The sequence below is a fragment of the Rhipicephalus sanguineus genome, chromosome 11 (assembly GCF_013339695.2).
Source record: "Rhipicephalus sanguineus isolate Rsan-2018 chromosome 11, BIME_Rsan_1.4, whole genome shotgun sequence".
Classification (NCBI taxonomy): Eukaryota; Metazoa; Arthropoda; class Arachnida; order Ixodida; family Ixodidae; genus Rhipicephalus; species Rhipicephalus sanguineus.
The window spans coordinates 129,531,480-129,558,619 of NC_051186.1; the positions used below are offsets into that span (position 1 = coordinate 129,531,480).

At 45.4% G+C, this 27,140-nt stretch overlaps 1 protein-coding gene across 2 annotated transcripts in view; it reads left to right on the forward strand.

Moving 5' to 3' along the window:
- The window catches only part of LOC119374364 (sprouty-related, EVH1 domain-containing protein 1), a 120,793-nt gene extending 106,452 nt beyond the window's left edge, over window positions 1-14,341 (forward strand). The window contains exon 3 of one of the 2 annotated variants that reach the window (XM_037644446.2): window positions 6,192-14,341. In XM_037644446.2, coding sequence (XP_037500374.1) covers window positions 6,192-7,003 — 812 coding nt within the window. In that variant the 3' untranslated portion in view covers window positions 7,004-14,341. The remainder of the gene's footprint in view (window positions 1-6,191) is intronic. The other variant, XM_049420482.1, reaches the window with a different exon arrangement.
- Window positions 14,342-27,140: the final 12,799 nt, after the last annotated feature.

Consider the following 27,140-nt stretch of genomic DNA (forward strand, 5'->3'; position numbering starts at 1 on the left):
TTTCTTGATCTTGACGTTTTTCATAGTCCACAATCATTGTTTTTATCCGAGCTTTGCACTGTTTTGACATAGTGTGGCACAATGTACAAAGTCTTCCCTTCTCCGCCTTTCCGCATAGTTGTATATATGCAATCTAATTTTTCATTCCCCTTCAATATTTCTCGTGTTGTCTTATTTTACTCCTCCCCTTTTGTGTTCATTTCTCTTTGTCTACGTGTATTTGCTCTTTTTATTTCTGAAGACTGTCTGTATTGTATAGTTTATTTTTATTGTTTTTTTGCGTGCGCCTGCGCAAAGACCTTACGGTTGTTCCTGGGCACGTTAAATAAATGATTGATTGATTGATTGATTATTATTATTATTATTATTATTATTATTATTATTATTATTATTATTATTATTATTATTATTATTATTATTATTATTATTATTATTATTATTATAAAGGTTCTCTCCAGTTTCCGTAAAAATCGTACGGAAATTTAAAGGGGTACTGACACAAAATTTCGCGGCCTAGATAAGCCTACGGGATCGATTCCCGTGAACATGCCTATATCATCTGCAAAATATCAACAGCGAATATAGCTTGGAAGTAGGGGTGTGCGAATATCAAATTTTTCGAATACGAATCGAATACGAATATCCACCTTCGAATATCGAATCGAATATCGAATATCAAAGGAAAAATGCCTCCACAGTAACAATATTTTATTTAACATGTAGCTATTTGAAAACAAAAAAATTAACAGCCTGACTGGCAGCACAACATACACTGCTATCTCCAGAACACAATGTCCAGGCTAGCACAATGCACATCACAACGCAAGCAAATATCACGCCACAATGAAAGTAATAACTAGATGTTATCATGAAGAAATATGAGTTGTTCCACATTATCAGGCAGCAGGCGCTCCCTTCTAACAGAGACACCCCCCCCCCCCCTGCCACTGAAAAGGCACGCTCGCTTGTAACAGAAGTGGCTGGTATAGGGAGTTACGTGGGGCAAAGCTTTGCCAGACTGGGGTATCTGAACAGTCCGCCACCAGTCACGTGGGTCACTGTCTTTCTTCAGAAGTGGCCCCGCATAGTGAACGAGTGGTAGTGCGGCACATTACGGCAGCATAATATTGAAAATGTACGGTTACATGATCGCCAGCAGCGCTGCACGTCGGAGATGCACCAGCAATAAATCATACGTATTGGGGCGCTCGTCGCAGGCAGATATCGTGTCTCCGTGTACTTAGGATGTTTATCGCTCCTCTCGGCAACGTTTTTAGCGATACGAACGCAGCAGAAATGTGGAAGACGAGTTATTTTATGCATGATAATCGAATCGCATATTCGATTTTTTCGAATATATAGAAGTTATGGAATATTCGATACTTTCCGAATGCACGATTTTCGAATCGAATACGAATATTTCGAATGTAATATTCGACGAATATTCGAAACTTTCGAATATTCGCACACCCCTACTTGGAAGGCATTTTAAATGAATTTTGAAGTTTGCGTGTGCGATCGACACTTTCGCGCTGTTGACACCCTCAAAGGTGACCCTCGGTGACCCCTCTACTTCAGTCACGCGACCACGCTGCAACAAGTTATGATGACGTCATAGCCGCCTTTTCTTTTCTTTTTTGCCGCGTTCGCTCCAGCAGCCTCGGCGGCTGTTCGCGAATCGCGCGGAAGTGCGTCACAGTTCTGTGTGCAGACGTGATCGAGCGCTGCACCCGCTAGGTGGTGATAGTTGCACCCGGAGGCTTTTCGTTTTTGAAACCGAAACTGACACTGGTCGGTAATGAGGAGCCTGTTATTAATTATCTGTCGCGCGCTGCAGCAAACGATGTGACGTGTTGTGACTAACAGGCCACCAGCAACACATTGCAGCAAAAAAACGCGAGGTCAAAATTTTTGTGTCAGTACCCCTTTAAGCTTGTAGAATTTGTGCGGTCCATAAGGTCGTTTTAAAAAGGATTGTGGTGGAAATAGAGAACAACGTTTCTCCTTCATGGCTCCTCTCTCGTTCGCTAAGTCAGCACATGCGTGAGAAAGTTTCTGAACGAACATGTGGTTGTGCGCAAGTCCTGGAAATCACGAAACGGAACGCGGAAAGAAGCTGCGTGTGAACGGAGCGCACGTACGTTACGGTTCAGAGTATAACGAGCGCACGGGAGGCGGCGCCATCGATTCGGCTTTTGTTACCTTCATGTTCCTCCACGGTCGCTTCAGCTACGAAGTGGTGTGGCTCGAATGAGGATTGTTGCGCGGGCGTACTTACATAGGCTTGGCGCACTGCCCACGTGGTTCAGGTCACGCTTGAGCGGAGGAGACGGGCCGATGTCTCGTTGTTCACGTGCCTGTGTACGTCGAAGCATAGTAAAGTTCGTCTTTTCTGTTTCTTAATTTAGTTAACTCATTCGTTTTCGTGTCGCTCGGCATGAATGGAGACCAAGGCACTCGACGTAGTCGTACAGTCGTACAATACTCGACGTAGTCGTACAGAAGCGCTGAGCGACAACGATACGATAAGGTTTACGTAGACAAGACGAGTGGTCTGCGTAAACCTTACTGTATAGTTTATAGTGTGGTGTAGCATAGTATACAGTGTTCCAGCTGTCTTCAACGTTGGGTACCTTAGCCCAAATATGTGAATCAGCAGACCATCGTAGAGCCGTCGCAGCTTCCCAACATTCCTGGCTGAGGTCACGGACTTGAGGTGGATGAACCCTTGCGTATGTTCTTGAATGAGTGCCGTTGGATTTCGATGGCATCTTGTTGAGTGCATATAATCTTGAATAATACGATCTTAAATGAGTAAGTGAAGGTTTCGATGTCATCCGCTACCGTCGCCCGCAATCCTGCTATGCTACCCTCAGCTTGAGGTAACTTAACCGACGGATATCGGACAATTCGGAGTTTTCATTGATGGATATACCACGAACTGTTCGTAGAATTGCTGCCAAGTTTCCCCTTTTGCCGGCAAACTTGCGTAACTCCAATTTCGGAAGCCTAGTCCTTTGCGATGTCGTCCGAACTTCTGTCGTTGGTCGAACGGCAGCAGGACTTCTGGCTTGTGCTCGATCGGCCAAACTTTTGTTTATGCTTCACAATGAGCTTAGATAGCTGGAAGTCTTGTCACGTTCCAGCACCTGTTAGAGCTCATCCTCTTCGTCTGAAATGTGCGGTCTGATAGCGGCGTTCACCTAACTGAGCTATTTTCGAAGAGGTAAACGCTCCATGAGCGCGCTTAACAGCCGTTCGTTTACCAGGATCTCTTTCGCTTCGTTAGATTACTTGAATGCGAAGCACCCGTAGTCTCTTCTTCAGTCCATGGGTAAAATACAGCACAAACCAGACGATTAACACAAGGAAGACACGGGACAGAGTGCTGACTTCAACTAACGGTTTATTCTTGGGCGAGCCTGCCTATTTATGAAATACGACCAAAATCAGACGATATCTCCCAAAAATAACAGATCAAGAAAACATAAAAGCCCTTACCACAAACACGTGCGCCACTGCGTCATCTTCTCCAGAACATAAAATTCATCCCCAACTTGATGACAAAAATTCAAGTTCTTTTTTTGTTAATAAGATTAAAGGAGCGCGCTTACGCACAACGAACCTGCCTTGTCAATTTCGCGAGCCTCAATTATTTCGCGCGCTGTCTTATCCCGGCATCTGCGCACAACAGAAGTCTGCTCAAAGATAGGTCTACAGCCACAATCCCGGCAGTGTATAGCCAAATGCCCTGCCAGCAGTCTCGTCACGTTATAGTGATGCTCCTTAAGCCTCTCATTCAGGCACCTGCCCGTCTGGCCGATATATCTTTTTCCAACCTATCTTTTAAACCTATCTTTGAGCAGACTTCTGTTGTGCGCAGATGCCGGGATAAGACAGCGCGCGAAATAATTGAGGCTCGGGAATTTGACAAGGCAGGTTCGTTGGGCGTAAGCGCTCCTTCAATCTTATTAAAAAAAAAGAGAACTTGAATTTTTGTCATCACGTTGGGGGTGAATTTTATGTTCTGGAGAAGATGACGCAGTGGCGCACGTGTTTGTGGTAAGGGCTTTTATGTTTTCTTGATCTGTTTTTTTTTTTAGATATCTTGTCTGATTTTGATCGTATTTCATAAATAGGCAGGCTCGCCAAAGAATAAACCGTTAGTTGAAGTCAGCACTCTGTCCCGTGTCTTCCTTGTGTTAATCGTCTGGTTTGTGCTGTATTTTACCCATGAACTATGCATCACCAACTAGCCTGCCAGCAAATGTTATTGCTCTTCTTCAGAACCTCCATGCAGCATCATTGCAGCTATACTGATTGAGCCCTGTCGATGTTCTTGAATATTCCGTTCCCGGGTTTCGGCACCAGAAATTTTGTGTCGAGTGATGCTCGATTGGTGGTGTTCCGCTGCGGTGACAGTTGTTCACGCGGAGTCACCGTACATTGCCTTCGTACTCTGCGGTGGCATTTTAACGACCTGTTTATGACTCCTTGGGCAAAGTAAGGTTCTGTTTATTTCCATAGCTGTACTCCTCACGCGTCAACAGGCGTGCTGTGTAAACAGATAAATCTTTTTCGGAAAAACTGGAGCTAAATAATGTATGTACTAAATTTTCTAAGTGCTGCATTGGTCACGTTTTTTTCCTTGCATATAACAGCTCAGTATGGATGGGAAATATATTCTTTGAGTGGACACGTTGCACTACGTGAATGTTTCCGCGTGACTTGGGAGCGTTGAAGGTCTAAGAGCCTACGGTTAACGGTTCTGTCGCTAGCTCCGCAGCTGTCTTTTCGGATTAACGTCAGTTAAACAGACAAACTGTTGCGCACGTAAGACGATAATCAGCTTTACGCCCGGTGCGTTTTTTATAAATCGTGGTCCGGTGTGGAGAAAGCGCACGCGTTCGGAGGGGTTCGTAGCCAAGCCCACCAAGAGGTGAGGCGAAGTGTTCTGTAATGTCGCCATGCGTCACGTGACCGTTGCCTTGACTGAGCGGCCGGCGAGATCACGTGATCCAAATCGCGGCCGAATATGCCATTCCTTGCGCGAAGCAGGCGCCACCGAGTGGCTTCGGCGGTGATCGCGCTTCGGGTCGAGTCCCTTCTCATCGATCGCAGGTGACGCGCTTGGAGTTCTAGCGTTGGGGTAGTGCCACGTTCAAGCGGCTACTCGATCCGTGCGCTCTCCCATCCTGCAGTTTCTTGCCATCTCATTTTACTCCCTCTCGGTGTTCTTAGTTTCCTGTTATGCTGTTTGACCGATATCACCTATTAAAGCCACTCACGAGTTTTGCCACAACATATGGACATATGTTAGGATATTGAATTGCCTTCGTGTGTCCTTTTGAACATGGCTGTCGGGGCATGAATATTGGGAGAGAGCGTATTCCGCTAGCCTCGGCAGGCCAACCTCTTCTGATGCCGCCCCTCAGGCTCTCCTGGGCCCAGTGCGCGGTCCAGCTTGGCCAGCATTAGGCTCCTGCAGCAGACGTAACCAAAGCGAGCCGACCAATAGTAACGCTTGCCTGCCACGGGACTAGGGTCCATGTCTCGCATAAATTTTTAGTGACTACAGCTTCAAGATAGTCACGTGATGCTCCTTCCTGGTCTTGTTTTTTTTTCTTTCCTCCATGTTTCGCAATATCCAGAACTGGTGAAGGCTCAGTAATTCTTATTCGCTAACTTCAAATTTTAGTCGCGATGAAGAGTTCCAGCACACAAAGAGGTCAGGACGAGCTCTTCGTGCTATATTATTGTCGTAGCGCTACCAAAGTGTGAAATCAACAAACCCACCCGGAAAAGCTTTAGATTTATGCTTTAACGAGCGATCTTATGCTAATTCATTGGGCGTAGCACAGACACCTTTCAGACTTTCGCATTGGGAAAGTAGGAGAGAAGACGCTACCTTTTTACCCGGTCCTTTATATTGTCGAGGAGCCTTATGCCTTATGTTGATGCTCAGGCAGTTGACGTGCTATCACAAAAGTTATGCTCCATCTGCAGTCAAGTCAGATTGCAAAATCGGGTGCAAGTAAAAGCCGCGTTTTACAAGTGCGGGTGACCTTGTGCGAATTACGACAGCATCAGTGAAGGTCCGTCCAGCTTACTTGCACCCGTGAGTTGTTTCGAAGCGCGCTTGACATGCTTCATTAGAGGTCACTAACAGATTCATTACCTTATCTGTGCAGGCGTGGGCGACATGTGCGGCACTTTTCCCGACTCAGACATCGGCGACGACGACGTGTTCATGACGCTCGAGCTGCCCGTCGACTCGCGCTCCTCATCGGGCTCCTCTTCGGCCGGCAGCGGCCTGTCGCCGTACTCGGCGAACCACCACCTGCACCGCATCAACTACGTGCGCCGCAACGACGGGGGCCCGCCGCCGTCCAACAATCACCACAAGGGCGGCCTGCTCCTGGACGACGCCGGCAACCCCGTGCAGCAGCAGCCGCCGGAGCCCTACTCGTACGTGCAGTTCGCCAAGCACGACTACTCCTACCCGCTGGTCGAGACGCTCAAGAGCGGCGTCGCGCGAGACGCCGGGGCGGCGGTACCTCCGGGTGGCGCCCCGGTCACCGGCCAGGCGGCCACCGTGCCGGCGCCCGGCAAGAAGGGAGCCGCCGCGCCGCCGCTTCCCAGCAAGGCGCGCGGGGGCCAGAAGCGCCGTCAGTGTCGGCACTGCCTCGAGGAGTTCTCGGAGGACAGCAACGTGCGCGGATCGTGCGAGTACGCGCCGGACAACGTGCTCGCGTGCATCAACGCCGCCTCGTGCATCTCGTGCGCCCACTGCATGCTGTATCACTGCATGGCCGACGCCGAGGGCGACTTCAGCCAGCGGCCCTGCTCGTGCTCGGGCTCTCCGAGGGACTGCCGCCGCCGTTGGGCGGGACTGGCGCTGCTGTCGCTGTTGGTGCCCTGTCTGTGGTGTTACCTGCCCCTCAGGGCCTGCCACCGGGCGGCCGTCGGCTGCGGACTGTGCGGGGGTCGGCACCAGGCCTGAGGGGCTCGAGCTGTGGGACGTCTGGGCGTGGTTGTGTGCCGTGCCGTGCACCTGTATGTGTCGTCAGAGGACCGGAGGGGGAGGTCTTAGCGCAGCGCTAGTTCACAGTGAACGGGAATCGTTGCATTGGGGATAGGACATATAGCCCATACCATGTGACAGAGGTGGTATCCGAGATGGGGGTCGATTTCGTAAAGTTGGCCGATTCGTTGTAGAAGGTCAGCACAGAAAAGGGGACGCGTCCTGTCGCGTTGTTCGTGCCTTCTTTTCTGCGCTAATTTGCTACAGCACAGCAGTACAGATGGCTTCACAACAGCCCACCCCTTAAGCCTGCCCTTAGCCGACATGTTGATGTTGTAGCAGGAGGGCAGAAGTCAGCTTCTTTTAACCACAGATGGAGCATTTGATCAGTGGCATGGTGGGAGCAGACTGTATTTAGCAATGCACTCGGTTGCAATGCCAGTGCCACCACATAGCATCAACACTTCTTTGCCTCTTCAGGAGGATGCTGCACACAAGTATTTCTAGTTCACATTGAAGGAGCGTTCCAGGTGTGGCACTACAGGCTTAGCACTTTTAATCAGTCATGCAGTGGGTGGCAAACTCCAGAAAGGAAAGGTTTCATAGGCAGGCTTTTATTTTTGTGTTTGGGAAATCATAAATATGGCTGCATGCTCTGATAATAGTTCCAAGTTCAAAAGCTTATGTTGCACTCGTGTTAGGTATTTAAGTCCCTTGAAAATCTTTGGAAGAAGTATTTTCTTGTAATTAATCTTCTAATTGTCTTCTAATTAATCTAAGAAATTTTCTACCACTGTCACATTTTGATTCTGTGCATTTGTTTTGATTCAGTGCATTAGAGATTTTCTTCGAGCAACGCTAGTACTGAAACGTTGGTTCTTGCACAGGCATTCGCTTAAATAAATTTTCGAAAGAAGGATAGTCTTTTACAGTTTTTCTCAGGGACGAAATTGAATAAATTTCGAAGACCAGGTTATTATACTGGGGACATAGCTTTTTTTTTTGTAACCTTGATGGATGGCTGTATTCCTTTCAAAAGAAAACAATATCTCTATTATGTGACCACCCTTGTGCTACAAAGACAGATGCATTGCGGTCATGATTTGAGGTGATGCTTTTACAACGTAACTAGCATACGGACATCGGAGACCTTTTCTGAGGCTGAAGTGCCTGCCCCTGCTGCGGATATTTGTGAGCAGTCACAACCTATGTCAGTTTCACTCTCAGTTTGTCTAGAGCTAGTGCACATTAGCCATGATCTCTTTCGTGTTGTTCGCCATTTGTCTGTCAACTGAATCAGTTTAACTTGTTGCTTTGCACTACCAAGTATTATTCCTGGAGCACATGCTGTCCTTTCCTATAGTGCACATTGAACTTGACTACTGATCTGCTTCAAATACACTTGTTCCTTGAAAATTACAGTATCACAATGCGTGACAATAATTTTCATGCTTCATAAATTGACCCTTGAAATGCAAAGTTGAAAAATTTCGAAAACAAATTAAAATTAAGTTTTTTTACTGTATGTGCAAGTGTCACATACTATGGAGGCTTACATGGTAGAGATGAAATAAATTTTTAACGGCTTTCATAGAAATAGAACATAAATTAATTGATTTAAGGCCTATATTAAGTATTCATTAAAGCTCCAGTGTATTATAGGAGCTGTTTTGTTTCAGGTTTCTTCTACTTTCCTAGTTCTTCCAGTGTTACCTGCACTCTTTTCAGCATGCCTTCACTGTAATGCTTGCACCATAGTACAGCTGATGTAAGAGTTGTTCTGGTCTTTAGCCAAAAAACCCAAAAACTTCAAACTGATTCTAAGCGCTAGGCCTAGCGTAGTGCTGAGCTCCTCGGACTGAAAACCTGACCTGAATATCTATGAATAACTTGGCAAACTAGCCTTAGCATCTGAATGTTGCAACATGTTTTATATGTTCACAGAGAGATACGGATAGAACACAAAAATTGAGGATGCAGTAGTCTTGTCTGTGTGCCACTGAGATGTTACAGCACATGGGGAAAAATGCAGTGCTTCACATGGCAGCAAGAATTGCCATGCCAATCTGGACAGTGCTTTCCATTTGCCACGTTGCTTTGGTGCAGGCGCCAGAGCCCCGACATGTGCGGACAGCACAGAAAAACTTTACCACCAAGACACTGCAAATACTGCATGCGTGTACATGTACGTGCATAACTGTTCTGCCTGTGGTGATGCTAATTCCTGTCTCAAACATGGCTGTTCTGCCCATTTTCTCAGTTTTAGTGCAGTCACCGCTTGCCATCATTGGACATGGGCCTGGTTATTGTGACACCATCCAAACCCTGCAGCACTTTAGGAATTGAAGTTTATGACACAGAAAGAGCCTTGCGGCTAACTTGTTCCAGTTTGTATGCTGCCCTTCAGTTACAAAATAGGCTGCCACACTAAAACAGATTAGGTGTTTCAGAAAGTGTGGGTGAAGTTGACAGACACTGTACCTTTAAAGACGAACAAATCCTCCTGCTACTGACCATCTGCTGTACAAGTCCTTCCGGATGTTACCACGCGAGCACCTTTGGGTACAGTGAAGCTTTGCTACGCATCAAGTCTATAGGATGACATTCTCCCAGTTCTCCTTGCACTTTCAATTATTGAAGAAAAATAGCAGCTTTCTACTTGCATACCACGATATTCTTCATGTGCACTGGAGCTATGATACTCTGACCCGCTTAGTGACTTCACAGAAATTCAGCTGCTTTGAGCAAGATGCTGCCCATCCTAGCAACCTTTAGATTGCTTGCAATGGTTCTTGCCTGTGGCACTTAATTCAACCATAATGTTGTGCTCACATCAGGTCACTTAGTGGAATGTGCAAGTGACTGCTGCAATGTATCTTGGGGCAGTGCTGATAAGTGTGCAGTGTCAAAAGCATATGTAGCCACATAACAAATGAGCATACTACCACAGAGTTCTGCAAGTGTTCCACTGAGCATATTCACGATTTTACCATGCACATGATAGTTGCAAATGTGCTACAGCGCTGCATAATCAGTCATGTTTTCTAGGCATAGCGTTTCTTGCTAGAACTTCTGCTGCCACGATTTCTGCCATCTCACAGCTGGTGTGTCTGGTCCTGTTTACTAGTTTATTTTTGACATTCTGCAGAGCATTTTCTGTCATTTTGGCATAATTCTGTAGTAGCATCTATGTGAAAAATTTGCTCTTCTCACTACAGTGCGTTACAAAACAGCTCTGTGGCTAGCACCTTGGCTTCACTGTGCGAATACAAATTTCATCATGTTTTTAGCTAGCCATATTATGGACAAAGCACAAGGTGATGAATACCATGAACATGTTCTGCGTACCATGAGTTATGATGTGCACGGGTACCTCTCCGCACGTATTACACTTTGTCACGGCTTCCTTCACCTCCATGAGTTACCACACTTTCCTCAGTTACTCTCACATCTACATTAGGTCCAAGTGCTCCTGTTCTTTTCTTTTTCAGATTACAAAAGCACGACAGTGAATCACCCTTTACATGTAACTGTGACATCCTTCCTCCTTATTTGCCCTATTTTTTTGATGACTTGGCAAATCTGGCAGCAGTGCTGGCACCCTGGACATATTAGATGTATGACTGTGCTGAATCCGTAATGAATCTAGCTGTGTCAACATGAGCTGCTTCGCACATATAAGAATGCTGACTAACTGGAAGTTTAACTTAGGACTTTTGCTGCTGTCTTTGACATTGCTGTCAAAGGTATCTTTATGCTTGCGACACATTTAATTTTGGCACTGCACATGACGATGCACAATCCACAGCTGGCACTTACGAGTTTGTGACAAGAATCTTGTGAACATTGTGGAGTTTAAGCGAAAGGTTTAACTCGGGCTGTCATCTTTCTTAGTAGCATTTGTCAAAATGGAAATGATTAGCTGACCCAACTTCCCAGATATCTGACAATTCTGCAAAAGCACATAAAGATCACACAGCTGGAGTCAAAATATTAAATCAAGTTAAAATGTTCTGTGGATTCTTTGTATGCAAATTAGTGCCACGCTGTTCAGTACAACGTGCATCTTGTTTGGTATAATGTGTCTAAGTTGCAATACTGGCATTTGAAAATTTAACTTTCCCATTTCCTGTCAGAATATGCCTTTAGTATCACAATTGCTTTAACTTAACTCTTTGTCATTTTGACAGCATTCACCAAAATCACGAGTTGCCCAATGAGACAATTTCTGCGTTCCCTATTGTATTAAGAAATTGGAATTTGGCTTGATGTAAATCTTTCCCTCAATTTTTATGCTGGGCACTTTGATGTGTCGCCTGTTCTCGCCTCCGGTTGGACCTCCCTCCATGCACTGTTTCTTGGCGTGCAGTTAAGCCCAACTGTAGATCAGTGGTGGATGGTGCAAAGTATAAGCTTTGCCTTCGCACTGTATGAAAGCAGCTCCTATGGAGCCAAGCTGAATATGATTACTGCTCATCACTGGTCTCCTATGTGTGTATTTTTTTTCGTGCCTTTTTTTTATCGGTTTGAGTAGTTACTGCTGGTGGATGCAAGACACGCACTGAACGTTTTGTGCATTGCTCAAACAGGCAGTCGTCACATTCTCCCACTTCTCATCTTTCCAATGAGTTGCAGCAGCTTGCACCACTCTATTTATGTAACCTCTTGTGTTCTTTTTTTTTTTGCCTTTTTTTTCTTTCGTAACTTTTATTTGCTGAAGTCACCCCTGAATGCTTCATACTCCCTTTGGCATGCTCTGAACGGTCTGAGGTTAAATTTTCACAATACCCATCTTCCATCTTCTCTGCACAAGCCACTGGCCATTTCGGTTTCTCGGCAACTGTGAATAATGGCCAGTGACTGTTTGTGTCGTTGTGTGCATCGTGTTACACATTGCTGGGCAGTTCCATTTGATACGTGCGAGCATATATGTGAATATATCGTTGTCATGCATGTGGAGTCATCTTCATTACCTAGAATAGCCCTTCCATCGAGCCACACCTACCAGGTCATACTTCCATTGCCATGTATCGGCCAAAGCCACCCATGTGCTTAACATTGAGCTAGAATTCTTACTGGCATGCGATGCAGGCAGCTTCTCTGTCACGCTAGAGTGTTTGAATTTGAAGCCCAGACACTAGAAGGCAAATATATTTTCCATGACACAAGCTGCTAACATCATTGCCAAACTTAAACGAAACGCATGACTGAAAAGCACCACTGTTAGATATTACGACATACTGAACAGTTTGCTGAGAAAGAATTGTTGTGTGAAAGGCAGAACACAGTGCTTAATTTGTTATCAAACATACTTGATTTTTGTCACGACCGGAATCTTTGCATGCCATCAAACGCAAGTCCGATTATGAGTCCCTGAATTTCTGTAGCAGCCTAATGGCACTTTAACCATTGCTTGGTGCACTTTCAGCTTTCCTTCATTTGTGGAAAGAATATGTGCCCATAAAATACAGAAATTGTAGTAACAAGACGTCAACCACCGTTAATCAGAAATGTGGTAGGGAGCCAAGATAGACTCACAGCAGCATAGCTTGCTCTCTGCAGAAAAATATGGCTACCTTTGCCTAGAAACGTTGCCTTCTCAAATGTGAAAGTTATGTAATGCCATCTTCCCCATAATTACAAGTTGCTTCCGGGCCCAATCTATTTTATGGTTGCAGTATAATAGTCAACTTTCAAAAATAACACGAGCTTCAAGATTCAACTAGTGGCTAAGTAATTTTAATGATCCTGACACAAGAGAAGAAAAAAATGGACGCTATGAGATTTTTAATCATTTGGAAGCAAGAAAAGGAGTTTTTTACCTTAGCACAGCAGCCTGTAAATCGTTGTGAAGTGAACATTTCCCACAATTCTTGTTGTCCTACACTGGACATTTAATCCGAACTTCCAGGTACAGCCTGCTGCCATGGGTAATTTCCCATGGCAGCAGGCTGTACTAATTGTAGCCATGGAGTCAATAATATTTACATGCTCAAAGTTAATCACATTTTGATTTCTGGAGTCCAACACCTTGATTTAAAATGACTGTATTCAATTTTATTTTAAAATTAGGATATTGTTTACTACATAGGCTGATACAATAGCAAAAGAACATTTATATAAAACGGCAAGTAGTTTCGGGCATTGATGTTCTGCCTGTCACCTGGAGTTCAGTGCCTAGCTTTTTATCCTCCTAACCTTTCTTTTTTTTTTTTGCTTTTTGGACATCCAAAAGCCTTGTTAATAGTGGTTTTACTTGAAAGGACGGCTTTCTCTGCATCACACTATTGTACTGTTTGACAACATTCGCTACCTTAACTTTTCTATTGTAACGAGGAAGTTGGGCTACATCACTTTTCCACGCTCAGCTACTGGACATTTCCACCTCACACCAAACTGTCATGTACACTCATTTCAAGAAAAGCAAGCATCCTGAACTTGTTTATGAGCACATGTTCTTACGTCTAGCTGATCCTAGCTAAGCACACGAAGGCTGGCCATAGCTCACACGCGTTTCTGTGCCCGTTTCTCGAATGCACGTGAGAAGCGGACCCAACTTCTGTGTCGTCTAGATGTCACAAATGCTGCGATAGTAGTAGAAGCTGCGCTCTTAATAATATAAGTCCTATGTGAAGTGCAGCTTACACAAGCTTGATGAGAAGCACGATAGTGCTTTACATAAGCTCACTTCACGAGATTTTTAAGATACGCTAGACATTTGTACTTTGGGGCGCGCACTACACATTTCACGGGTCCTTGAGTGTTTGGTCGCAGAAAAGCCTTGACTTTTACAAGGAAGGGACACTGTATATAATTGTCACGCAGGAAACGCCGAACAAACCTGACACAGCATGACCGAGGCGCTGTTTCACTATGGTTCGCAATCTTAGTCAACAACACTGCCGTCAGGAGTTAACCAGCAGTTACCATGTCCCACACCTTCCTTTCCCTTCTTGATTCTGCTAGCAGCGCTCCCGTGCACATGTGGCTTTTGTAATATGGTCGGATTGTAGAAGTCTTTCGTCAACATCTACCATGTAGAGCATGATGTGCGTTTGCAAAGCTGTCACTTATTACAGCAAAACAGTTCCTCGCAACATGCACACTTGAGGTTTTTCACGTTTGTGTAGATGTGCTTAGCAGGTCAATCTTGACTGGTCGGCTGAGCCATGCATCTAAGCTCAACACAGCTGAAACGCTGCGGATATGCTCTTTGTTACGTGCAGGTGTTGCCTTGTTCTGTCTTGTTTTGGTGACTTGTTAAATGTTGACTGTGCCCCTAGTGTCAAAAGAAAATTAAGCTGGTCCTGTGTCCTCTCTGATTTATTGTTGTCAGTGGTGTTCTTGTTGCTCCGAATGGTGTGGGTGGGTGCGTGAAGTGACCGCAGCCTTGTCGACTCCGCCCTCCAGCATGCGATACGTGTTGAATCAAAACTTTGTCAATATCACTTGAAGGAAGAGCGAAAAAAAAAAAAAAGAATGTCGCACCAATCAAGCTGCCGGATGTGCAGCTTTTTCATAAGCAGAGCTGCCACATATCATACCTTGAATGCAGCCATATACAAAAGTTTCGAAAAACCAATCAGTTAGTCGAGGCCACAGGTTACATAGCTAGCTGAAGTGTAATGAAGTCGTCATAAAACCCTTACTTTAATTTCTTAAATGCAGCAAAGATCTACAGACGTCACTGACGACTATTTTGCATTCGAATGCACGCATGCACCCATTATAATGCTATACCACCTAACTAGCTGCCGTTCTCGGCACTGTGGTGATGGGGAGGGGGGGGGGGGGGCGTGATGAAATTAAGTAGTTCGCAGGCAAAATAGCGATCAGCTTGCACAAGACGGAATAAAATAGAGATAATTGATCATCCTGCAGTGTACGAGGAATAGGATGATGATGTTGGTGATGAATGCATTCTAACACAAAAACATGGCATGTCGTGAACTGTATGCCATTGTCACCGTGGCTAAATAACGTGTACTATTCAAGCAAAAGTAACTTATTATAATTATGGCACTGTGCCAACTACACTGATATTGATTTCAAAAACATCCATCGAGTTGGAGAGCCAATATTTTCACAGACCTAAAATTAGTGACTGACAAAACCTGGCTACCTGTAACAGCCCTCTAGCTTTACACCATGGCAGCCGTCACGTCACGCTAGCACTCAAGCTGCACGATAGGTCATAAGTGTAGACGTTGCTGTATTACCTTTTTTTTCTATCCAGTGCTTGCTTCTTGTGTGCTTTCTAGTGTAAGTTTTTTTTTTATTCATTTGCAGTTAAAGGGACAGTGTCCTAAGCTCCCGCAAGTGTGGTGTGCCAGTGTGCATAGTAGTGCATGCGCTGCTTTTGTCAACACTTTTGGTGAATATCGCCTGCAGTATCATCGTCGTTGCTCACTCACTTGTACATAGAACATTGTGGAAAGCGAAAAAAAAAAAAAGGGAATTATGTGAAGGTACTACGGCGGAAGACTGGTAGTGGTACTATGGCGGAAGAAGTGACTGATAGTGTCGTGGCTGACCAGAAATGCCAGCAACGACACAGGACAAAGCATTTCAACTATTAAGGGTTGCCAGTGGACAAACACAGAACACGGCAAAATGGTGGTAACCTTTGCATTAGCTTTCTGTTTCCTTTCACCAGTCTTTTCTTTTTTACACCATGTTATTTATGAGCTGTTAGAGCCAAAGAATTTATAAGATGCGAACCTATTAATTATTATTATTATTAATATTATTATTATTATTGACTGCATTGTTGGTGAGCATTACTGTATATAATGAGCCAGCCTGTGGGACCGGGCAATAAACGGTTATGATTTCTCAAAAAAACGAATTTGGTTCAGTTCTGTGTCACTTTCTTTCATCATTACAACAACCACAAAAAGACGGCTGTGTGTGTGCATGCCAGGGTGTATAATAATATGTGGGGTTTAACGTCCCAAAACCACGATATGATTATGAAGGCGCGCCGTAGTGGAGGGCTCCGGAAATTTCGACCACCTGTGGTTCTTTAAGGTGCACCTAAGTCCAAGTAGACGGGCCTCAAATATTTTCATGTATATATTGTCATGCGGTCGTGACGTCGACGAAGACAGCAGTCGGCGTGTTCAAGATGAAACTGTTTATTTGGCCGAACTTGTGGCCGGGAAATGAAAACTCGAAGTACAGCAATGCACGCTGTACACTAATAGCGGCGAATAGGGCGTCGGCCGTCGATAAACTGCTCATGGCTGGTACGCGCCGTCTTTTATAAATCATGCATCGAACTTTCCTTTCTAATCACTGGTGGTCGCGCAAATTCTGGAATAATCTAGACTATTCGCGTCCTGCGCGCAATCTTAACAAAGTAATCTGCTACAATCGCGAAGCTTCTCGAACACTGCGGCGCGGTCAGCGTCGAGCGTTGCTAACCGTCCTTGCGGGTCAAACCCGTATACATTAAAATGAAACAAGGGCATGGCAATATATATATATATATATATATATATATATATATATATATATATATATATATATATATATATATATACATACGGCAGGTATAAAGTACCTGCCGTCGATGCCTTCATTTTCTTCCAGCTTCAGTATACCAGAAGTTATTTTAGTCTGTAGCAAATTTCAGGAGACAAAAGTATGCCGAAGCCCATGAGTAAACTCAGCCTGCAGCCAGCGGAAATTTTCCCTTTTGAGGCACTGCCATGCGTAAAAGGTAGTGCTCTGGTAAAACCAATAGCGCATTGAAAATTGGATTTCACAGGGCTGGGATTTCCAACTTGCATTTTGGACAGTTCAATCTCCAGATGTACGTGCATTCTACATGCATGCTTGTTTCATCCAAATTGAATCACAACTGCACAACTGCTGTGATACGGGGCAGAATGGGTGATTTTTGTAGGTTTAACAAACACATTGATGTCATATATCTGTCAGGTTGTCGCAAAACAAGCTCACAATGTCCCGGCATAGATCCGAGCAAACGCAACGGCAATTACAACAGGGCCACTTATTTTAACAGCGAAGCTGTTTAAGCCGGCTTTAAAAAAGTGTTGTAGTGGCTTAGCTCGGCTATGCCAGGATAACGTAGCGTTAGCCAAGGTTCAGCTGATTATTCTTAACTTTCCTGATTGTCTAGGATTAGCTTGATTATCATGTTTACTGCTGCTCCAATGACACACAATGGCATACATATTATGTGGCACATGTATATTTATTTTGCCAGGCAACTACTTCGGGACCCGTTGAGTTAAGCTTCTCCGCTCTTCTGCGCCGTTGTGCAGCATTTGCGCTCTCCTTCTAAACCACACTGGCAAGCGCAAGTCAGAGGCGCTATCAAGCGGCTCCAGTGCAGTGTCAGACGGCGACTGCACAGCGAAGGCAGCTGCGCGCGCGCCGGCACCAGTACGCCTACCTCAGCTACGACGTCACTCCTCTGGAAAGCACAGACCGGCGGCAGCGGCGGAGCGCGCGGGAGGTGCCTGCTCCGATTCGCCAGCTGTGTGACACCACTGATCCTCGCGCATGCGCAGCACGGCTCTTGTGGAGGCACGCGAAACTGGCTCGGCTAGGCCAGTGTAGCTAACACTACAAAACTGATGTGTACACTGTCGTCCTTTATGAAAGGGAACACGCGAGCGCGTGGCCTGCACTCTGCGGCGGTAGAGTCACTGGAAAAATTTCAGAGTATCGCACCTGTTTTCCGCGCGCCGCCGCCGACGCGATTGAATTCCTCGCATCACGTGACCTCTCACCGCCATGTCCCTTCCAAATGCTTTGGGTGCAGGCGCGTTGAACGCAAAGGGTGGCCGGACATTTAGCAGTATCACGGTCCCTAGAACTATTTCGTCCCTTTTTTAAACGCGTCATGCAGATGCCAGAGAATAGTTCACCAGCAACCGAACGTAATCTGGGAATCTCGTTTATTTTTGCATTCCGGGCGGGAATAATTAACGTCAAAGAGTGTCGTTCTACGCGTCTGCATAGCTGGCCGGAATGAATTCGCCCCTCTCGAAGAACACTCCTTTCTGCAGCGAACTACACAAACTTTGCTGGGAAAGCTCTCATGCGACAGGATACTTCACCTTTTCGGTTCGCTATGTTCAGCGATACTGAAAAATACATACTACATACCTTTCTGTTTGCTCGGCTGTTTATATCTCGATCTGTTGAATAGATTGAGCATTCGTTTCGAGTTATAAGCATGTCACGCACGAGAGCGTGGCAGCTTTGTTTTTCGAGCGAAATCGAAGATTTATTAAAATAATAACTGTTTACTGGTATACGTTGAAGGCAATTGTGGCATGGTCATTTGCCACTGCGCAAAAGAGAAGCGTGGAACTCTGCTGATAACTTGGTGTAAGGCAATGTTGTTAAGCGTATTTTTTTAATTTTTTGCAAAAGAAATGTTGCTAGTGCTGCAGTGCACCGAGCGTATCCTTACAATACTGTTTAGTGGGTGAGAAATGGTCACAGCAAAAAAAAAAAAAAAATTCGGCAGATCCCACTCCCTGAGGGAATCGATTTCATGCGAGCCCTAGGTCTATATACATTGCAGTAGCATGCGCTTTAAAATTTTCCGGGATGTGCTATTTCTGATCAAATGAACATAAATCACTGTGCCGAGGAAGTTCTATAAGAGTGCAATATGAAACAGAAAAATTTGAAATTAAAAGCAGTGCAGAAACCGAACCCCAGCTGTTTACGCACTGGCACTGCAAAAAAATGTTTGTCGGAACACAGCAAAATATTTGCAAATGCAACTATTGCAAACACACACACATATTGCAGTTCCGACGAGCGTAACACGGCATCGAGGCGAAAACGTCGGTCACTTCTCAAGACACGCTAGCAATGCGCCGGACAGTCTGGAAGGGAATTGGCCGCTGCCGCCCAATGTTGCCCGCGTGCAGCCTACCTTTGCGGTACTCTAAAGTTTTCCAGTGACACTATGCGGCGGCTGTATGGGTAGACAGCGCTGCCCAGGTGGCGCGCCTAAAATTAGAGTTACTGTATATGCTATATACATTAACTCTACCTAAAATGTACAAGCTGCGCCGCCCTGGCGAGCTAGCTGAGAAACATCTAGTAATACAGAGCCGACGATAGCCGACGCGAGGCGTACGACGGCACGTTTCAACGTGCCCTCACATACCTCGTGGCACGTTCAAGCGCATACTGAACGTCATTCGACACTACCGCCGCTTTTGCTCGATGTGCGTCGTTTTGTAGGTAGACGCCCATTTTTTTTAACCTGAACGCGCGAGCGTCGACCGGCGAGTTGATAAGCGCCGCACAACGGAGCGCAACGACGAAATTAACGAGAATACGCTCATGCGCGCTATGAGCAGTCCTGGGCAGCTGTCTTCCGCTGAGCTTTTACGGGAACCGGACACCACGCCCGCTTTTTTTGAGCACCGCTATCGTCATTGTTTTTTGGTACGATGCCATCAAATTATAAAGAAACGGTCAAGTGGTCGTGCTTCAGGTGGATGAGATGTGATTACACCCGATAATTATACTACAGGCGTATCAGCATTTTTACAGAGGAGCTCTTGAGCTTTTCGTCATGCCGTGCAGCCGACAAGAAACTCTCATCAGCGGCGGGCGCGCGCTCTGGCTACTCTGGCTCTCTTCCGCCTCTTCTTTATGTTCTTAATCTTCGTGCTTAGTCAAGCCAATTAAGCCAAGCTGGGTTAAGATCAAACTAATTAAACCATGCCATGTGTTAATCACGCTAATTAAGACCTCGCTAATGAGGACCATGTTAGTTGCGAACTTCCTAATTAAGATCATGGTAATTTATGCATTGCTAGTTATCACCATGTTAATTAAGACCTTGCTCATGAGCTAGATCGGCCGCAAGCTCCGCTGTCATTGCAGCCGCGCACCACTAGCGCAAGCTGCCGACATTTTTTGTCCGTTATCGCCTTTTGTTCTCTTTTCTAAACACCGCTGAGAAAAGGTTATGAAGTGTCACGTGGTACCCCCTTATTTTCTGTATTTGCAGAAAGATGTGAATTGATAAGCGAAATATTCCGATCAGATGTCGTTGCTGTTGCGCTTCGCTTTTATAACGCCTTTCATCCGATTTCTCGGGAATGCGCTTCGCGTAGAATCAAGGATGCCGCCTGGGCTGCCAGAGGAAAAGAGAGTAAAGCGGGCGTGGTGTCCAGTTATCGTAAAAGCCTAGCAGACGACAGCTGCCCAGGATTGCTCATGGCGCGCATGCGCGTATTCTCGTTCATTTCGTCGCTGCGCTCCATTGTGCGGCGCTCATCAACTCGCCGGTCGACGCTCGCGCGTTCAGGTTAAAAGAACGGGCGTCTGTACTACGGAACGCGCAAGACTAGCGAAGATCGGGACACTTCGCTGCACTGTGGCGCAGCGGGCGAGCAGCAATGCCACCGATTATTCTCCGCTGCGGTTTCAGTGATGTGATGTGTGCGGACGGGTACCTTCGCGAGAGTGTGCTGTCGAAAGGATGCAAGCTGTCCAATGCGAAGTATGTCTATGACGTGGAAGAAGCTGTTTTTCGAAGAGACGGCGCTTGCGACCTTTCGGCGAAGTGTCAAGCACCGCACGACGTAAACTTACAGGTAAGTGTGTTCAAATTGCGCTAGCAAGCTCGACGGTGTATGTAGTGTGCTCGTTGTGCGCCCGCTTTGAAATAAAATTAGTGCCTCAGGCAGCACTGAGAACATCCAGCCCAGTGAGTGACAGCTGTTTTGAGCGAGCACATCACATTTACGTAATCTGTAGTTGCAGCTCTCGTACTATATTACAGAAGCTGTTTCGCTACACGCTTTGCTTTACGGTGTTTTTAACGGCTTGCATGTGCCCACTAAATGCTCGTATTACAGTTAAAAAAAAAACGTTCTTGAAGCTGACGGTGAAGCGTGAAATAAATGTAAAAAGGCCGGTGTAAAGGGGAGATCAGTGGTGTTAGCGCAAATACAAACATGTCGCAGGTCTGCAGACCGTTTGCAAACTTGCGATCGGCCGTCGTCTAAGCCTGATACTTAAAAAAATGCCCTTGACGAACCTAGCGGTAATTGACTTCGTGGTGGTTCCGAGTTTGACATACAGTGTGTGATCAGCAATGGAACATGCGTAGACAATACGGTTTTTTTAGCGGTCATGGATTTGTAACCCGTCTAGAGCTGTGCACGTGACAGTGACGTATAATACCGTTTTACTCGAACGTAACGCGAGTTTTTTTTTCTAGATTTTTACATCCTAAAGGGTACCCTCGCGTTACAATGGAATACGGAAATTCTATTTTTACTTCATGCACGTAATGAAATGTCACCCCTGGCGTTACAATCGTGGCCATGTTACAATCGAGTAAATACGGTATGTGTAATGTACGGCACGATGCTTACGCAACCTAAGCTGTCATGTGCTTTCTTTAACTTTTTCAAGGCCAGTTTCAAATAAAAGATTTGTGATGTTTTCCAGAGCGCCAACCCATGTGTATCGGGGGAAAGCAAGGCCGAAGGGAGTCAACTATGCTCTGGACTATTTTTTTTTTTCAGTTATTAAAGACATTTTTGATTGTGGCATTTGTGGATACAATACCGCCGGTCTCGACGCTTCTTTTTCTTCGTTTGATGATCGCGCACGGCGGCATGGTTCACGTCAGCAGCCAGTCGTATTTGTTTGTATGCCCGAGTGTTTCCGGCCGTGCCCGGCAGGGCGGCGTACCCTGTCCGCGGAAACTCCAGCGCTGGACCCCGATAGAGCGCCATCAACCTACAGCTAAAGAAAACACGTTTGCTTCTGGCTTCATCTAATGGCAAACAAAATAACGAATCATGACCGATGGGCAATCACTGCTTCGCGCAACGTCTAGCGCGTCGTCTGCTGCCGACAAATCGAGGGCACGGCTGAAATAAAGCTCTGTCTCGGCGCTTCGCCTAAACTAGAGCTATATAGGCGAAAACAATGTATTCATGTGAAGGTTTGCTTTTTCGAATCTATCTCTGAACGCCGGGGAAGATTGCCTTCCAGGCAGAATCCCACTTACCCGTAAAGTACTGGTCTGTCGCCAGAGGCAGGACTGTGTCCTTTAGTTTATCCGCATTTGCTGATCGGGGTTCTCCAGGACCAAATAAAGTTCATTTCATCATCGTGCTATAACGCCACACACAATCAAAGCAACCTGGCCGTGATACCAGCGAAGATGATGTTTCTACGTAAGAAACATGAAGCGAAAAAAATGTTTCGAAATGTTTGTCAAAATTTTAATTAATGTTGTGTCTGTATTGCGAAAGGCGGGAGCGCAAACAGTATAATCTTTTCGCGAGTGGAGAGGGAGCCTGATCTAGCAGCTATTGCCCACCGGCCATGACTCGTTATCTTGTTCGCCAGTAGAGGACGCGAGAAGCGGACGTATTTTCTTCAGCTGTCGGTTGATGGCGCTGGAGGCAGCCGCCGCAGAGAGCAGGCCACGCGCTCGCATGTTCCCTTTCATAAAGGACGACAGTGTACAAAGCGTGCAAAAAGCTGTCATCATCATGAACGGGTATGTACCACAGAAATTGGGCAGATCGCACTACTCACCGCCGGTCCACTAAAACTGAAGAAGGCTGCCGATGGGCGGCAAACACCAATTAAGATTTCTAGACAGACGTAACCAGTAAATGACAAAAGCTTTAATGAACCGTCGGGATTAACCCAGCGATAAACACCGTGGGCATCCGTTTCAGCATCGCTGAAGCATCTGTACGGAGTGCTTCAGCGGTGCGTGCAACGAGAGAATATTAGGAAACGGGAAAGGCAACGCGGCTGCGAGAAGACCCCGAAGCGATGGAAGCCCTACGCGAATGACGACGTTCCCGTAGATCCATGCAAGGTGCGAACGCTCGGTTTCAGCGCGAGTTTCTGTCTCTGGAGTTTGGACATCCGTGCCGTGTCTGTGTCTGTCTGTGGTTTAACTCGAACCTCTGCGCGCTAAGAAGCAACCTAGAAACAACCTAGCATGACCTAGCTAAAGCATAGCAACAACCTAGAAGCAGCCTAGAAACAACCTAGCATCAGCCAGCTAAAGCCTAGTAACAATCTAGAAACAACCAGATCAGACTCCGTCCAGCTTCGCAGCTTCAAGCCTTGCGCGATTCAGTGCAAGCTTCGCCATTTTTTTTTCTTTCGCATCGGGTGGTCGACTTGATCGTATCCAGGGCCACTGATTCCATTAGAGGCTATTCGAGTGTTAAACCAAGAAGAAAAGAAAGTTCATTAGTATTTCCAATATGCAGTGATTCCACTGCTGCGCCTTCTACGCCAAATTGGATTTACTGCGCCATCCCGATAATATCGACGGAAATTGCGCCAAACTGCGCCAGAGTCCCGGGTTTGGGGGCGTCTAGCACTGGCAATCGCGCTGCCGGCGCGTCAAAACATGTGCAGCTTGATCATGGGGCCTCCAAAGTCACAACCACGGACCACGTGCGTGCGTCCCGAACAAGCCATGACGCCATGTACGGTGCCGACGCAGCTTCTGTTGGGCAAGTCGACTCGACGGCAAAACGCGCTCTCCGCAGAGGGACGTCTAGGCCAATCGGCAGCCTGAAAGTGTGGCGGCGATTCATCGGCGGACGTCGTCTGTTCGGAAACGCTGCTGATCTCTCGCTTCTAGCGTCGCGTGGCACGTAATTAAAGCAATGTTCAGTAATAACTACGCGCGGGCCGCTAAAATGGCTGTCGCTTCTGTTTCTGGACATCGGGGAATGAAATCTGGGATCGCTAGCAATAGATATATGGGACAATATCGAATTTTCCGTGCTTCGCGTCTGTGGAAGAGCCCGTCAACGGTGGGAACGCGTTGACACTTTTCCTCAAATATACTTTATCGACGGACCTTCATACAGAAGAGCTTTTTCGTAAGTCTTTTCACCAGCACATCCGGGTTTGTAATCGCTCTTGCGGTAAATACCCCCTCTAAGAGGCTCTCCCCTTTCGGGCTCGTGAGTGCTAGGGTCCCAATTAGAATTTTTTGCTTTTTTTTTAATCTCATCTCGTTAATATAAGCATGTCCCCTGGTCGGAGCAGCCGCGATTCGGTTTTGATGTCATGGTATTATCGCACAGTATCTATGTATTGTATTTCAAATGTCTTATAAGACTGGGTTGGTTCCACAGGACTGGGAAATCGCGGCTGTTAATCCGATCTTTAAATCAGGAGACAGAAAACTGGTGAGCACATAATATACAGTCAGCTATTTAAATACCTCGAATTAATCAGTTTTTTCGCTGCGTCACAGCACGGATTTCGTAACGGTCACTCATGCAATACTCAATTAGTTGAATTTCAACACTATATAGATAAATCCTTTGACAATACTAAACACGTCGACGCACTATTCCTTGATTTCAGGAAGGCGTTCGACACAGTATGCCATCGCCTGCTAAATACTAAGTTAAGGGGCTTAAACATACACAATAAAACCGAAAACTGGATTTGTAACTATCTAAACGGTCGTAAACTGTGTGTAGTCCTTAATGGTTGTAGCTCATCATACATAACAATATCATCAGGAGTGCCCCAGGGCAGAGTTCTGGGGCCACTGTTGTTCCTCATATACACTAATGATATTGTAGATGACATACAGTCTCCCATTAAACTATTTGCAGACGACTGCGTCGTCTACAGAGAAATTAATTCTGTATCAGATATAACAATCCTGCAGACCGACCTTGATAAAATAGTAAATTGGTGTCAGCGGTGGCAGATGAGCTTGAATATTAGCAAATGTAATCATATCCGCTTTTCAAACAAGAAATTGGAACATCAAAGAAAATACACAATTGAAGGCACAACGATAAACACAGTCCCAGAGTGCAAATACCTCGGTGTGCACTTTACGCCGAAACTTGAATGGAACGAACATATGAAACACACAATATCTAAAGCAAGTAAAATGTTTTTTATTCGCAGGAATTTCAAATCAGCGTCCAAAGATGTCAAAGAAACACTATACTTTTTACATGTTAGATCTATCCTAGATTACGTCTCTACGATCTGGGACCCTTACCAGGACTATTTGATAAAAGCAATAGAAAAGCTTCAAAATCAGGCTGCACGATTCGTCTCCAGTAACTACAACCCTTTCCAAAGTGTCACTGAATTAAAAGCATTGCTGGGCTGGGAAACTTTAACAGCTAGTAGAAAAACATAAGGCTCAAATTTTTCCACCGTATTTTTTATAATCAAACAGGCATTAACAGCCACACCTACCTGTCAGAATCATCCTATGTTTCGACTAGGCACGACCACTCCAAGAAAGTACACGCATACAGTTGCAACACAAATCATTTTTCCAGGTCCTTTTTTTTTCCACAAACTGTACGAGATTGGAATTTGTTACCGGAAGACTACGTTTCTGTGCCTGACAATTATTATTTTTATTCCCGACTGTGTTTACAATAATGTGTAAGTGTGCTAGTTTTTGTTTCAACTTTCTGTTACCTTTGAACATGCTAACCTATTGTCCTTTCACATTGTTTATCTTGATGCTAACCTTGTTTCATATATTTTTCTTGCTTTTCACTGTAAAACTTGTAACAGATGATCCTACAGATGTCTCCCCTGCGATAACGCCTTTGAGGCAACGCAGGTATCCTGTAAATAAATAAATATGCGAAGCTGTCAGAAGCGAGCCCGTTGCTGACGGCCCATTGTGAAGCGGCTACGGTACGTGTAACCATGAAGCGGTTACACGTGCACCCCTCGCTGGGAGAGGAGGACAAAAGTAGCCGTGGTCATTAGACACAAGCACGTGCTCTTGCGCTCGCAATGCTGTCCACCGGAAGAAAAATAGACTCGACTATTTTGCCTTTGGCACGGCCCATTGTTGCATGTACACCTCTGCTGGACGTAGCCCGAACTTTCTTTATTTGCTTTTGCAATGGTAAGCGGCCACATTTTTAGGGCAATGTTCTTCCAACGACGAGAAGTGTAGCACGTAAGAAAAAATTCGGCACGCGATGAACATTTGATTATATGACACTTTTTTCAAGAGATTAAAAAATTCGTAAACAGGTGGTGGGTGCTCGTGCCGACGTTTCCACAAGTGGACTTGTCTTCATCAAGGCTGGAACTGTCCACTTGTCGAAACGTCGGCTCGAGCACGCACCCAGTGTTTACGGATTTTTTCATCGCAAGCTTCCAGCTAATTCCCCTTCCTGCCGTTTCTTTTTCATTTTTCAACAGAGTTAGATCTATAAGTGCAACATGGAACTAAGAAGATTACAACGATTGGAGCGTCTTCTACTCGGTCGATTACGTAGATGGAGCGCTAAACGCACGACAAGAAATAGGGGGTGCTATTCTGGACTTCTGCCATTTTCTGTCTAATTTGACGTAGGCGTCGCGTGTACACAATGATGACGCAAACGCATGAAATGCTTGCGAAACGTGACGTGGAGGGGACATAAAATACAAAGGAATGTGCAATCAAGTAACATTTTGTTTATTGAAGTGTAAATGCAACGACAAAAAAAAAAAAAAAAACCAGAAAAGTGATGCGTTTAGTTTTAAAGTCGTGAAGCAGACGATAACGTCTGCACTTTAGCGCCATTTTTGGAGATGAGCGACGAAGCCATAGTAACATACACAAAGCTTTCTTGTTTGAAAGTGGTAATAATATTCATTTAAGAAAGGGGCCACGCTGTGTCCAGTTTCTCCGGATTCAAGGAACGTGAACTTATGCAATATATATATATATATATATATATATATATATATATATATATATATATATATATATATATATATATATATATATATATATATATATATATATATTGAATGAACTTGCAGGTAGCACGTTTTGAAAAGGAAAAAATGCCTTTACTAACGTTTCGGCCGTGGCACGGCCTTCGTCAGAGTAAGTAGGTCTGTTACAATGCAGCCGCTTTTATGGGCTCACGTGTTGAACTATCGGTACAGCATCAAGGACAATCGAACAAAATATTAATGATAAACAACTGGTAATCTGTCAAAAAGATTGTGTTAACATGACTGACATGCGATGGGTACATGAACATACAAGTTTCAAATTTTCCTTGTGCATCAACACGTGGGACACAGTGTGGTCAGCAGGACA